A 16,302-nucleotide genomic window follows, 5' to 3' on the forward strand; every position below is an offset into this window, starting at 1 on the left:
ACTGTCCTTACCCAGTCTGGTGACTTGTGGTTCACTCTTCAGTGGCCTAACAAGTTACTCAGTTGTACCAAACCACTACCAGACTGGAGTGATTCAAGAAGAAACAAAATGCCGGCTATGCCAGCGATGCCCACATCCCGAAAATGAATGAAAATAAAAGATGATGACATAAATCACGGAGTAGCAATTAGGCGATACCAAACTGAAAAATTTGAGGAAGGAATACAGAGAGGTAATGAATTCCACAGGTTTTGGAACGAGTCTTGACTTCAACAGAGCGAGGAGGTAGGGAAGAGGGAGAGTGTGTAGGGGAGCATATTTGCAGCTTTGCAAGAACAAGTGAGGAAAGGTTATTAAGGAAAGAGCCTCGAGATGTTGGTAAAATAGGGAGACAAAAGTTGCAGTGAAGCTGGGAGGAAGCAATTTGCGGGTGTTGGACTCTTGCATTAATATACTGTGAGCTGTATTTCTTGCAAACACAGATATTGAATTTAATGTCACTGGAAGCTACGGCAGCCCAGTGCACACCAATCATAATGCGAACTACAACTCCATGCCATCTCCGGACATCGATCACTCTGACCGCAAGCAGCACGACCAGGCCAGGCGACCACTCAGCGTTGCTACTGACAACATGATGCTGGAGTTTTATAAAAAGGATGGGTATGTACTGGCTTTTGTCCTGCTTTCTCTAGTGTTTTTTTAAAAAGCAATTTTTTTTTCATATAAAATAAAATTGCTTAAGAGAACTGGAGTGAAACGATATACATGGGAACGATATACAAATATACTTCATAAAAAATAATTTGAGTTGAGATTAATACTGTTATATTACAGGGTTAGTGACTTTTTAGTTTCACATATTTGGAAAGGAATTAAAAGTTAAAGGAATAAAAAAATATCTGTTTTTATCTCCAGTTTCAGCATAGCATTCAGCTAAAAATGTAAAACTTTCAATTCCCTGCCTGAATGGTACCAATATTAATGTAGTATGTCACACCAGCCTTTGCTAAAAGTATCAGTATCACAAGGTTCCTGCATTGATATTAGGTCAACAGTGCAGGTTTCACTGTGCCAGGCATCTTCAATACTATGAATTTGTGTGTTTCATGCCAATTAAATGTGTATGTGTGTGTGTGCGCGTGTGTGTGCGCGTGTGTGTGCGCGTGTGTGTGTGTGTGTGTGTGTGTGTGTGTGTGTGTGTTTTTTGGGAAGTTGAATGAGAGGGGGTTTGAAATACAAGTGACATCAACACTGTGGCTCCAGGACACCTGCTGGTTGTACGTGTGAAATCACTTTTACCCTTCCTGTGAGCAGGAAGCTCGACGGCCCCTGTTCCTCTTTTGTCACTTATGAGTTGTCAAGACCATTTATAAGGTAAAGGCTCTCTCCCACTAACAGCCGTACTAGTTTCATCCATTGGTTGGTTATATGGAATTAGCCCCCGCCCCCATTCCCACTGGCCAATCCTGGCTGCAGTATAACCTTCAATGAAGAGAGACCTGTACTTTGGGATATTTTGCACAGTGTAAATCCCTCATTGTGTTTCTTTGGTCGATGATTTTCCATGGCGTTTCACCTGCAGGATAAAGCATTTATAAGCATGTAACTCATCAGAATGCCACCTAGGTTTCAGTGCTTTTAAAAGACAGTTTAATGATGCTTATTACAATGGAAACATGTATTTATGAGGTAAATGTTTAGTATGAGGGTGAGCGAACCTTGCAGTGAATGGAACTGAACAAGCAAATGATAAATTAGGTCATGGGTCTGCAGAGGGGGAAGGGGAGGATGTACGCTCTCCAGTTTCTAGAAGTAAAACTTTCATGTCCCGTTTTATGTTGCATCTGTCCAGTTTGGTTCACTTGAGGTTAGCTCATCAACAACAAATATGAATGTTCAGTATTAACACGTGTACTGTTCTAACTGCCAGACATAAGCAGCGTACATTTCCTGTAACCTGGTTCCTACCCCTGAGTGCCATGCACAGACCTCTGCTGGAAGTGCCTGTGTGTGCGTGACCACTTGGTATGGACTTGGTTGGGCTTGGTTCCTTAGATTCCCTCATTTGAATAACCTACCAAGGCTCCCGTATAAATAATGGCCACTTGGGCAAGGTACTAGAGGGTGCCTGTTCCCTGTGGAACCATATCCCACAAAAGAGCAGTGCTTTCCGCAGAGGAGAGAAGGGGAGAGAAAAATTGGTAGACGAGAATGGTGTACTCTTGCGATGTGCTCATTTTCTTTCCCCATGATATAAGTGTTTACTATATAAGTTTTCAGTATTTTATAACTCTTACTGCACATGTACAGTAGGCTGCTGTGTGCTAATGTGGGTAATTCCGTGTGGCTTCCAGTCGTGTTGTGACGTGAATTGTCCAGACATTTCATACAAGTTTCTCCTTAATTTTATTTTTTCTTTCTTTTTCCCTTTGCTCACTTTGGAATGTTGTGGTTGTGTTGCTGCCTCATTCTTGCTGTCCTTTTTTTTGTTTCCATTCCTGTTAACTGAATACTTTTAGCTGTAAGTTCATGTCAGTTGAGTACTCTTTCCCAGACTACACATTTTACCATGTTTACAGCCCAAATTACATGAGATCACGCTCTGCATCTTGTCCAACATGGCTACTGCGGTAAGCAATTTTTTGACTTTCCACCAAAATACAGCACGTTAAAACTAACAACGTAAAATAAGCTTTTAGTATTTTGTAAATCTTTTCATTCCAGTTAAAAGTTTACCAGAGTCTTTGTTCTACGCTCCACGCTTTGCCTTGTGACACTTTAACCTGACACTGAATTTGCCACCCCTTACACATTTACATATCTCCACATAGGCCCTGGAGGGTACTGTGAGGCTCATTGAATGCATCTAAAGGAAAGTTACCTTCTGTTCTAAATGCATCTTAGCATATTTACTCCAATTAACCATTTAACAACTTTTTAAAAAATACTTCAGATTTTTTTTGAATTTGCAGTGTTGGGAGTTTTTTTTTCAAATCTTAGAATGTTTTTGTTCACAAGAAAGCACTGAGTGTAATGGAAAACTTAACTGAGAATAGTTTTGCACCATAATTATAACTTACTTTTGACTTAAAAGTGCCACCTTGCCTCAGTTCCTTGACTCTGAGTCAGTTATGGGTTCAAGCCCCACGTCAGGACTTGAGTACATAACCTAGGCTGACACTTCAGTGCAGTACTGAGGGAGTGCTGCACTGTTGGAGCTGCTGTCTTTCAGATGTGATGCTAAACTGAAGCCCCGTCTGCCTGATCTCATGGCACTATTAGAAGAGCAGGGAGTTCTCCTAGTACGATAGCAAAATACTGCGGATGCTGGAAATCCGAAATAACAACGGATGCTGCCCTGGCCTGCTGAGTTTTTCCAGCGTTTTCTGTTGCTATTTTGAGTTCTCCTAGTATCCTGGCCAACATTCCTCCTTCAACCACCACAGAAGTAGATTAACTGCTGTTTATGGGATCTTGCTGTACACATACCTCACTACATAGTAACAGTGACTGCACTTCTAAAGTAAGTGATTGAGGGGTTCTGAGGACACGATAAGGTAATATATAAATTCAAGTTCTTTCTTTATTTGACATGTCCCATTTATAAGTTGCATTCCAGAACCCCACCAACGCCACTTCTGAATAAGAGGGTAGGCGGGCCAGCTTGCCTCCAGATTTGTGCCACTCTGCACTTGACCCAGCCACATAAGCCCAGGCCCTGTGGCCCTTCCTGTCAGAGGAGCTGCATACTGCAGCATTACATCACCTCTGTGGCCGTGAGTTGCCAATGTACTTTTCTCCTGATCCATTTTCTAGTCGTCAGGAACCAATAATGTAAGTTTACAGAATGGCAAGTCGCCTGCCAGAATGCATATTTTCTGCCCCCCACTACTTGGTTAAAGTGTTACAGGCACTTCAGTGTGAACTTCTGTTAAAAGTTGGTGCTAAATCAATACTTTTTTGTCAAACGCACTTGTTTTGCTTAACAGGAATCTGCTACCTTTGCAATAACTGCTCTTTGATTCATTTAACCCTTTATGTTGTGTTCTAAATAGTATTGTTTTGTTTCTGCTAATGCAGCCTTAGGAAAATCCAAAGGTACTGTATTCAATACATCTGCGTGACTGGCTTTTGATAATAAGAGGGGAGGGGGAGAGTCACCAAGATATGGAGGATAACACAATTTATAAATAGAAACCATAGAAATTTACCATATTTCACACATGAAAACTTGTATCTTTCTTACATGGATGCGTCTTCCTGCCAATTCCTGATTTTATGTGTAAATTTATTTTAAGAATTGAAGTAGTATTGAAAAGCTTGGAAGTAGATGTAAATATTCTAAAGTACTGGTGCAAACTAGCACTGCACTTGCACTGTACTGTGAAGTAAGCAGTTGGATGATGGTTCATCCAGGGATTTCATAATCCTGGCTGTTCTATCAATGGAAGGCTCTGATGAGATGTTTGTTTGGAGTATCTATTGCAATGAGGGTGAACATAGAATACTGAACGGGGTGGAGAATTGTGAACTGTTTCTACTCCAAACTGCAGCTATAGACTTCCAGTTCCCTTCCCGTCCTGTACCTAGTGCAAGCCCCGTATATGTAATCCCCTAGCAAACCCCCACCCAAATGATTATATCCGACATTTCCCAGTGAGGATATTTGACGGGCAAAGCTGCCCAGGGGTGTTCTGTTGCAGCATCTAGTTTGGCAAATCAAGACTGGCATTTTGCGTTAGCCTGGAAGCCAATCACCACCCGCTAGAGGGACGATGTGTGGCATGTATGCAGGCCCAGCTGAAAAGAAGGAATGCATTCAATAATGTGGCGTGAACTAATTGGTTTGATGGAGGTAATTTTCCCAGACTGAGTGACGGGGAATCTCACTTGTTGCCATAACGTATCTGTAAATCGCAATGCACTTTTCCCACATGCCCAGGCAGTGGGCAAGGTTCTCGCCGCTAACGCCAACTTGGAAGATTGCCACCTGAAAAGTGAAGATTGAGTTCTTTGCCTGACCTGCAAACACTCTGGGAGTGTCATTAAGTATGTAAAATCTGTATAGAATCATACAGCATAGCGGGGGGGGCCATTCGGTCCATTGTGCTGGCTCTTTGAAAGAGCTATCCAATTAGTCCCACTCCCCCGCTCTTTCCCCATAGCCATGCACATTTTTCCTGCAGGTTATTCAGGTATTGTCAACAGAAAAAAAGAGTTAGCTGAGGGGTCAAGTAGAATAAGATGACATTTCCTTTCTATGATTTTGCTCATTTCCTCTTTGTTGCTTCTGTGAGTCCGTTTTATTTATTGTTTCCTGTGCTAGTCCCCGTGCTTCAAAATGGTGCATGAATGTCTTGTTCCAGCATGAGATCAGAAAACCTCCTCCACCTACTGAGTTCACCTCAGTCATCCTTCACTTGTCCATTACACTGCACAGTTCAACTAAAGAACCAATTTCTAACTGATTGCCGTTAAGTTGGAATTTGAAGCATTTGAACTTCAAAAAGTGTAGACCAGTTCTGTAGACTGTTACTCACCATTTTGATTGAGAATTACATCAGGCAAAGGCCTCCCCAGTTTAGTTCCTCCATTTCAAAGACCGCATTGGTCTTTTTGTTGGTCTATTGTGACATTGACATTGGCTCAATCGCTCCACGTTTTCAAATTCAAGGTAATGTACTGAGCGCAAAGACACAAGAGAACAGAGATCTTTCTGGTCAAATCAAGTTGCCGAGTCATCGTCAAACACACACCATTTATAATGCATTTGGCATTGGGTTGCTCCTATAGATTTATCATTTATAAAAAGAATGCTTAATTGCTGCCTTTTTTTTGAATGAGCAGGGGAAACCAAAACCCAAACACTTTACTGTGTTGGTAACAAGACAATTAAATAGGCCTGATTTCTAGGATTCTGAGTTGGTATGCTATATATAAGGGGCAGATGCCCCTCCTCATTGTTTTTTGTTAGGGCTTTGAATTTTCATCTTTTACTGAAAAATTACCGCTTTATTTCGCCTCAAGCCGTTCGTTGCTTTCCAATTTTCACTCGCTTTTCCATTATCCTCTGATTTCTTTTACCTGGATTTGAACTTCAAATCCTTCTTATAGTTTTCTGAATCTCTTCTGTCCTGTATTCCATTAAGTTAAGGAGTTACAGTGTAATACTTTTGATAAGATGGTTTTAATTCTTCAGTTTCCAGCAAAATTGTCATGTACTTTTTCTGCTGATTTATACCTGCCTTTGTAAAATCCAATTTCCAGAAAATCTCTTCAAAAATAAAAAGTGAAAACGCAGTGGCTAATTTATAGTCCATTAGTAAGGAAGAGCAGTGATCAATTTTGATTCCTCTTTCCCCTTCCAGATCAAGATAATTTAAGATGAATTGTATGACCTGGGGTAGAGTTTCTGCTTTGGGCACAATCGGGGAAATTGCACCCAAAATGCGCTCGAAATTGTGCTGGTTACAGTTCAAGTTTCTGCTAAAATGAATTTGCATAATCACAAACATAAAATGTTCAGTGAACCAGCGCAATCAGGCAGCGTAACAGAACTTAATTGCTTCTTTCCATTAAAAAAGTATTCCTTGATATATTTAAGAGTGATGACTTAGTGCAGTTTTATTAATACAGCTGAAAATGAGATGATCACCAAAAATTAGCATTTTAATAAGGGTGACCAGTCCTCCACCTGTGAGCAACCTGATTTAAAATCACTGAAAATGACTTAAAATAAAACTATACTTAACCATTTAATAGTTTCATTGGTGTACACTAGTCAGTTTCTTAGTAAATCAATATATTGTTTGATAGGAAAAAACTTTTAAAACCTGCACCTAAGAAAATGAGTGCAATTCGAAGAGCCTTCCCGAACCAGCGCAATGGGCGGAATCTCACAATTTCGACCTGGGGGCTTGGCCAGTTCTGTGGGAGGGGCCTAATCCGGGCGAATTGAATCTTGAACCAGCGTAAAAGATTGTGTAAAACACGAACGTAAGTGGTTTTGGGACGCAACTCACTTGCATTTAAGATTCCCTGATCTTTTGCGCTGGTTTGACTGAATGCGCTGGAATCTGGACACAAAACTAGTGGAAACATGCGGAAACTCTACCCCACCATGTTCAAGGCCAGAATTGTAGTATCCAGGGGCTTTGATCCAATTTACTCCAATTGCATTCAGAAAGCTTAGAATCTAGAAAGCAATACACTCCTTGTCAAATGTGTAACAGATTTCCTGTTACTCTATACCCACTTATTTGAGGCGCACACAATTTATGTAACAAAAACTATCATAAAATAGTATAAATAAACAATTTTTGGGGGTTTAAAATATCCAAACTGCAGAAGAGAGATTGGCAGTTGCATTGATCAGCGAAAGAGAATGTGAGTGTGTGTGTGTGTGTGTGTGTGTGTGTGTAGATGTGTTGACTCTTGACTGTACTCTCAAAAGAAAATGACCTGCATTATGCATTTAACAGAAATAAGGGGATAATCTTTGACTTAAAAAGAAACACCACTGTACAGAACTGTACACACGGTTTAAATTAAAGACTGGGAGATTTATACCTAACAATTTGATCAACCAGTTCGACAGACATTAATTTGCAATAAAATCCATCACTCTTAGAACAAGAACATCAAAATTGATGCCAACTTTAAGATCTTAACAGCTTTGCACACCATTGCAATCTAAAAAAGAAATTTGAAAAGGACATCATCTACCAGTATTTATAATAAATGTTTCAAAATGTTTCGGCAGGGAATTGTTGGTTGAAATATCTGTCCTGCATTGCAGCATAAATTCTCCAGACGATTCATTGTGATAACAATTATTTACTCAACAGAATCTTCTATCCAGTATGCCGAGCTGTTTATGATGGGGATGTGGAGAATCCACCTATTAATGTTGCATTGTTTCACCACAGGAGTCTTGAGGTTTTGCTGCCTTCATACTCCTTTCTAAATTGTTATGATCAAGTCTTCTGCTAAAAATTATCCCAATTGGGACACGCTATTTGAAGGTATAATATTATTTTGAAGCCCAAAGTGGGACAGATTTTTGGGGGAAGCGTGTTCGCAGTGAAGTCAATAAGACAAATCGAATGAATGCAGTTCCCCCAAATCCCCCCACAGTTGGTTGAAAACGGCAATGTCCAAAGTTGGATTTCTTCACATCATAGCTACAGATAATTTAGAAAATTGAGCAGATGGTTCAGTTTATAAATGAACTACCAAGTATTCCATTTTTAAGTAGGTCTCAATTTCCCTTTAATGGGTTGCTAGATTGTCTAATGAAGTCGGCCGATTTTCATAGAAATAGTATTAGTTCCTCGAATTAAATTCCGCAAGGATAGATGTTCACCAACATATGGTCTGCACTACACTAGAAAATATATGTCAGTATGGCAGTTAAGACAGACAGAAGGCCATATATATATCGATACTGTGTTTAGATAACAGCAGGGTCAGGTCATGTGGGATTTTATAGTGAGCAATGCCTGAATAAGTTTATACACCACCCAGCTATTTAATTATCTACTGAGTACAGACATTGGACTGCATTTTCTTTTAGTCACTAATGTGAGTGAAAATGTCAGTCTAAGTACGAACTAAGAAATAACAACAGAACGGTGGCATAGTGGTTAGCACTGTTGCCTCATGGCGCCAGGGACCCGGGTTCAAATCCGGCCTCGGGTGACTGTCTGTGTGGAGTTTGCACATTCTCCCCGTGTTTGCGTGGGTTTCCTCCGGGTGCTCCGGTTTCCTCCCATAGTCCAAAGATGTGCGGGTTAGGTTGATTGGCCATGATAAAAATTGACCCTTAGTGTTAGGGGGGATTAAATACGTGGGGTTACGGGGATAGGGCTTGGGTGGGATGGCTGTCGGTGTAGGGACCGGGTGCTAGGGTTTGGATGATCAGCCATGATCTCGTTGAATGGCGGAGCAGGCTCGAAGGGCCGAATGGCCTACTCCTGCTCCTATCTTCTATGTTTCTATGTAAAATGCTGGAAATACTCAGCAGGCCAGGCAGCATCCGTGGAGAGAGAAACAGAGTTAACGTTTCAGGTCTGGGACCCTTCATCAGAAAACTGGCTTAAAGTAGCAACCGGGCAAAATGTATCCGATTGAGTTAGTTTCCTTGGGGGAAATTTTTTGGGGGGGGGTCAGCGGGTGCATTTGGTGACGAGTCGGGAGGGAAAAAATTTCTGTCAACCCATCGCCACGAGACTTTCCCAGACATCGAGTCATCTGAGCAGACCCGACACGCAGCAGTGGGGGAGGCAATTTAGGTCATTATGATCTTGTTAAGAACCATTTTAAAAGTATTTTGAGCTCACCATAACATTTTATGAGGTCGCCTACGGGTTCCACGCTGCTCGGGGATCACGTCAGGTAAGCAGGTCGGGAGTTGTGTTACCATGAAATCATCTCTTTACTTGACAGCTGCAAATGTGCTATAAACGCTCCCATCTCACAGCTGTTCACTTTCCAAGCTCAGAAGCTGTTGCTTACTGCATTTGGAAGACAGATTGGGCTAAAAATTCAGTTTGGGGTGCCAAGCTCGCCTGGGCGCCGGAATTACCGCTGCGTGCGGAGCCACTTGCGCCATCCGGATATTCAGTTTCTGCGCCCCAAATGGAAGCGGGCCGCTAAACGAGGCTTCCCGCGCCCCGCTTGGGGCGCTGAAACTGAATATCGGCGCGCTAAGGGCCGCAGCGCCACACGCTGTGGCACGGCACACTGCGGTACTGCAGGCCTTCCTCCCACTGTTAAGGGGGAGGTGCCTGCAACAGCGCGAGCCCTGCTCGCGAGTGCTGGCAAATGAGCCCGGCACCAAGGAGAAGTGCCGGGCTCTCGGGAAACAGCTGGCAATGCCACGGGGGGGGGGTGTAGGAGGCCGGGGACGGAGGTGCGGGCAGGCGGGCGCCGAAAAAGCAGCCGGCCGCACCTCCACCTTAACTAGCGCCACTACCGCCACAGGTAGGCCCCTGTGTACCGGTCGCTATTTGCGGCCGGCGCTGAGGAGGCGGGCGCAACCAAATATGGCCATCGTGGCGATAGCGGGGCGCTGCGCACACCGATGACGTCATCGGTGGCGGCGCAGTGCTATAGGCTAACGCCGCCATTAGCGCCCCGCTAAATATCGCGGTAGGTGTGGCCAGTGGCGCAAAAGCCTCTGAGTGCCCTCTTTGGGCGCAAACTGGTGGCGCAGGCCACTGAATTTCTAGGCCATTGAGTTTTATGCAGGTTGCAAGTGTTTGTAGTAAACTCTCTATCCAGTGTCACCTAATTGGAACAACCTCTCTCACCATTGACAGATCGCTTCTGTCATCTCAACTTCACCTGCCATCTATGATATCAACATCTTGAAACTATCTCACCTTGGTCCTCAGAATCCCACTATGATCAGCCCCAACACCAGCAGCACCAGGCACACCAGCAGCACCAACAACAACACCAACCTTCTCCGCAATCAACTGATGCTGCACAGGACACAGGGCATCAGCACCCGACCACATTGCTGCCTGGGAGGCCAGGGATGGCCTCACCATAGCCAGATTTACTTCACTTGACGCTGTACACCCTGGCTGCCACATGATGCGCCAGGTTGGCACCACCCCACACCAACACCATAAAGCATCCCTACAATGTCCAAACCATTCCTTTCACACTCATCACCATTGCGGGGGTACTGTTATGTCTCACCATTCACTGCAACTCACTAAGCCACTTCCAAAGGTGCACAGAAATCTGTCCAAGAACGCAAAGTATTGAAATAAAGATTTAATTGTTTGACAGCACATTAACAGAAACTTCACGTGAACATTGCATAAAACACCCAAGTGCCTACCTTTGTGTGTTGTTAGTTGGTATGATTGGACAAGGATGAGGGTGAATGTTGAGGGGTGGCTTGTGAGATGGGGAAGTGATAATGTAGATAGAGAGGGATCAGTGGAGGTACAAGGTAAGTTGGTGTAAGTAAGGATGTGCAGGAGTAAGGTAGGGAAGGCAGAGTGATAGGGATGTGGTGAATGGCACAGTAGGATGAGGATGAGTGTGGCTTTGCAGTAATGTTTCGTGATCTACTGACAGGTTTACGCCACTGCAGCCTGGTCCTCCTGACAACATCCCTGCTTGTGCCCTCCTGTGCAATGTGCAACCAGGCAGCGTTGGTCTCCTGGGGAGGTCTTCCACCCTTGGAAGGGAAGAGAACCTCCCTGCATGCTGTGACTCCCTCCATAAGCATATGGAGGGAGTCATGGGAGAGCTTAGCGTGCAAAGCTGATTTGACGCCAGCGCTGCCATTTTCATCCTCAACACTGGAGCAAATGCTCTGTCTTAACCTCGCACCGCTGAACATGCATGCAGCAGCCAGCAAAGACCCCCCACAAGTGATATTTAAAGGGATCAGCAACCACTCTAAGGTTAGTTGCTGATTAATTTCTACTGGCTCTGTGTAAGTTTATGGAAGTGGAAAAGGCCTTGGTTCTGACTTCAAGGGTTCTGGTCAGACCACTTGCTCCCAGTCATGGGTGCTCTAGTAGTCATCCCCCTTGGCCTGCAGCATGACAGGGAGATGGAGCAGAGGCAGCGAGGAAGAGGACAAGCTGCTCGCAGAGGGAAGAGGGGGAGAAGGGCTCTCAGCAGGAGGCCTTAACCACCTCGGGTCTTCCGAGATCAATTCTCTTACCTCAGCCTGAGCCAGGAGCAGTGTGTGAGGCCTCTGTGCTTTAGGAAGGAGGTGCCCACAGAACTCTGCCACATCTTGCAACCAGACCAGTGAAGTATGTCATTTTATACCTTCACATTACAGACCTTTGGGTACTGATGATGAGGACTATCAGTTCTCCATTTCAGAATCTGTATCTAAAAGATGTGGTGAGATAGAACCGAGCTGCTTTATGTTGTGCTGCAGCTCATACCCTGCACCTGGACGCTCCTCACGCAACACATTAAATAGTACAGAGCAAAACCACACACAAAAAAAATACACCAGGTATTGAGTACAGACTTGAAATATTCCACTGATAATCACTCAATTATCAAAGGGGGGTGTCTTTCAAGAACTGTAAAATAAAAGCTGTAAATCTAAATACTAACTTATGCTTTTTTATCCTTTTCTTTACAATAAGTTTGTGTCTCTTCCTTTTGTAAGAGAGAAATGGTGATTTACAATATATCCACAGCTACAATTTCCACCTTTGTCCTTGTGCTAATACAGGATGATACTCAGAGCAGCACTGCATAAATGGAACCATTTCCCCACAGATTCATGGGACCACATAACATTACACCTGATCCCATTACATTACACCTGATCCCATTACATTACACCTGATTCCATTACATTACACTTGATCCCATTACATTACACCTGATTCCATTCCATTACACCTGATCCCATTACATTACACCTGATCCCATTACATTACACCTGATCCCATTACATTACACTTGATCCCATTACATTACACCTGATTCCATTACATTACACCTGATCCCATTACATTACACCTGATCCCATTACATTACACTTGATCCCATTACATTACACCTGATCCCATTATATTACACCTGATCCCATTACATTACACTTGATCCCATTACATTACACCTGATCCCATTATATTACACCTGATCCCATTACATTACACCTGATCTCATTACATTACACTTGATCCCATTACATTACACCTGATCCCATTATATTACACCTGATCCCATTACATTACACCTGATCTCATTACATTACACTTGATCCCATTACATTACACCTGATCCCATTATATTACACCTGATCCCATTACATTACACCTGATCTCATTACATTACACTTGATCCCATTACATTACACCTGCTCCCATTACATTACACCACTGATCCCATTACATTACACTTGATCCCATTACATTACACTTGATCCCATTACATTACACCTGATCCCATTACATTACACCTGATCCCATTACATTACACCTGATCCCATTACATTACACCTGATCCCATTACATTACACCACTGATCCCATTACATTACACCTGATCCCATTACATTACACCACTGATCCCATTACATTACACCTGCTCCCATTACATTACACCACTGATCCCATCACATTACACCTGATCCCATTACATTACACCTGATCCCATTACATTACACCTGATCCCATTACATTACACCACTGATCCCATTACATTACACCTGCTCCCATTACATTACACTTGATCCCATTACATTACACCTGATCCCATTACATTACACCTGATCCCATTACATTACACCACTGATCCCATTACATTACACCTGCTCCCATTACATTACACCACTGATCCCATCACATTACACCTGATCCCATTACATTACACCTGATCCCATTACATTACACCTGATCCCATTACATTACACCACTGATCCCATTACATTACACCTGCTCCCATTACATTACACCACTGATCCCATCACATTACACCTGATCCCATTACATTACACTTGATCCCATTACATTACACCTGATCCCATTACATTACACCTGATCCCATTACATTACACCTGATCCCATTACATTACACCTGATCCCATTACATTACACCTGATCCCATTACATTACACCTGATCCCATTACATTACACCACTGTTGCCAACATTGTACAATCAGTGAGGAACAAAGGCAGATTGAACTCTGAAATATTTTCAAACTTTTAATGGCTCCGTCGTGACCATTTCAGAACACAAGGTAATTTGGGATAATCCCACCTTTCAAAACTGTTCCTCGGATCCGTCTCTTGTTGTGAGAGCAATGCTACCTTTATAGGTTGTCCTGGCTTTCCTCTTTCACTTACAAGGAGTTTCAGCAGCAGTACCCTGTATAAAATCCAGACCACTACAAAGGATTATGAGTAACATCCTTTAGTTATTTTCTGTTTCGGTAGAACGTTTCTATGTGGGGGTCAATAACCTAATCAGGAGAGTTGGCTTGAAAGAGTTATTGGCCTAGAAATTCAGTTGCCTTAGCGCCGCTTTTGAGGCGCTAGAGGGACTAGCGCCAGAGTTATGGCCAGTTTAAAAATTCCCTGGGGCCCTAAATCGGCGTTGCACCGGTAGCGCTGCGCCGGCACCGATGACGTCATCGGTGTGCGCAGCGTCCCGGTTGCCGTGGTAACCCGCCCGAACTCCGAAATTGAGTTGCGGCCGCCTCGCCCGTGGCAGCCGCAAGCAACGTTCTGTCAGAGGTGCCTTACTGCAGTTTGCGCCGGCGCATTAAAGGCCCCGCGGCGGCCGGCCACTTTCCCGCCGGCCGCCTGCCCGCAGCTCCCTCCCCGGACTTCTCCCCCCCCCCCCCCGGAACAGATGCAAGCCCGGCACTTGTCCGAGGTGCCGGGCTCATTTTTAAGCTGATTTGCGCGGGCCGCGGCCGGGTGCAGGCAGCTCCTCCTTAACGGGAGGAGGAGGCCTGCACGTCCCCAGCCTGCCACACCGCATCGGGTGCCGCAGCGCCGGAATTGCGGCGCGAAACGGCAGTTAGCGCCGATGTACCGCCGCAAAGACCCTTCAGTAGCGCCGGCAGCCGTTTGGGCGCGGCACTACTGAATTTTTGGCGCGCGCAGGGGGACTTAGCGCCGGCACTAACTTCCGGCGCTAAAGCCCTGGCTACGCCAGAACCCAATTTCTAGGCCATTGTATCCAACCATATTAGGTAGCTGAATTCATTTCATAATATAATCATTAACCCATGAATGTTTTCATGCTTGGCACATTAACTTGTCCAAGCACGATAGCAAAATACTGCAGATGCTGGAAATCCGAAATAACAACAGAAAATGCTGGAAAAACTCAGCAGGCCAGGCAACATCCGTAGAGAGAAATTAAGAGCCGATGTTTCGGGTGAACCCTTTTTCAAAACTTGTCCAAGCAGTTGTTTCCTTTGATGACATCATCACCATTCGGTATTTGAACAAAAACTTTAATGGACAATATATTGAAGATAGCCATAATTCTTTAACAGTTCCATTTTAAGAAGTACAGCTAGTGACACTTCTTTCACATAGAATACCTGTTAGCTATGGGCTTATCAGAATATGACTATTTGCAGGACTTGTCCTACAATCTACCTTTAACATTGATGTATCCTCTACAAATATCTTCTGAAATAAAGTACAAAACAGAATGGCGGGGATACAAATGACCACAATGTCAGTGCATTCATTCCTTTGTGTTAGTACTGGCAACAGCAGTCATCCATAATTGAGGTTAAGTAGCCCAATGATATAATCCAAACATCTGTGTAAGTAGATAAGGACCACAAGTATTAATAACTGCAGATGCTGAATCAGATCTGTCTAATATTCACATTGTGTTCATAAAGATGGTCACATGCAAGAGCTATATCTTTGTAATGTATGATTAGAGTTGCCAGTTATGAGTATAGTAACTTTAGCTGTTTGATGGGGTCTTATAATTAATCACTTCTTACTTAAAACTCTGGATGCCAGAGAGTGACATCTCCATCAATATTAGCTTCCAAAAGTAATATTTTCTTTTAGTAACGGTACGTAAACTCTCTAGGGTAAAGATTTAGAAATTGTCACTAGCTGCAATGGAGGTATGATTGTGGTTGTGTATACATTGAGAGTTACTTCATAATTTAGCCTTTTATAATGTGGAGGTACTTTTTAATTCACTTGTACTGAAAACTCAGCGGACTTAAATTCTAGCTTAACACAACATTGAAATTTAAAATGTAACAGACAGGACTACTGAAACTATAGTACACTGCAATACCTGCCGCTGCCAATATAATGGTTTGTTCTAGTTAAGTAGATGCTATTTCCTGTGTGTGTGTGTGGGGGGGGGGGGGGCATGTGCATGGGCGTATGAGCATGCATGTGTGTGTAGGCATGTGTATGGGTGTGCATGTGTGTGTGAGCATGTATGTGTGTATGTGTGTGTGTGTATGGGCGTGCGTAAGATATGTGTGTATATGTATATGGGTATGTCTAGCATGCATTTCGTCCATCACACTCCAGACGTCATGGATGCAAAACAGTCCCTTTTAAAACTAAGAGAAAGTAAGCCAGTCACTTAAACGTACGAGCACTTTCCAGCTACACAGTTCTCATAACAATCATTAAATTATATTCTGATTGTCTATTTTTCTCTTCAGGACAATCATTCACAACACAGAAACTTCCTCAGCAACAGAAAATGCCTATTGACCTGGAAGTCAGAATGTCTGTAGCCTTTAATTGGCTTTAGTAGCCACATTTGAAATAAAACCATTTTTAAAAGAAAAGA

At 43.3% G+C, this 16,302-nt stretch overlaps 1 protein-coding gene across 10 annotated transcripts in view; it reads left to right on the forward strand.

Moving 5' to 3' along the window:
• The window catches only part of arhgap44a (Rho GTPase activating protein 44a), a 349,392-nt gene that overhangs the window by 303,346 nt on the left and 29,744 nt on the right, over positions 1-16,302 (forward strand). For 7 of the 10 annotated variants that reach the window (XM_085963457.1, XM_085963451.1, XM_085963454.1 and 4 more), the window contains exons 16-17: positions 483-663; positions 2,583-2,633. In XM_085963457.1, the coding sequence (XP_085819583.1) occupies positions 483-663; positions 2,583-2,633 (232 nt within the window). The remainder of the gene's footprint in view (positions 1-482; positions 664-2,582; positions 2,634-16,302) is intronic. The other 3 variants (XM_085963450.1, XM_085963453.1, XM_085963456.1) reach the window with 1 other exon arrangement.

Source organism: Somniosus microcephalus, chromosome 21 (genome assembly GCF_052327205.1).
Source record: "Somniosus microcephalus isolate GS21.2 chromosome 21, FLI_Smic_1.0, whole genome shotgun sequence".
Taxonomy (NCBI): Eukaryota; Metazoa; Chordata; class Chondrichthyes; order Squaliformes; family Somniosidae; genus Somniosus; species Somniosus microcephalus.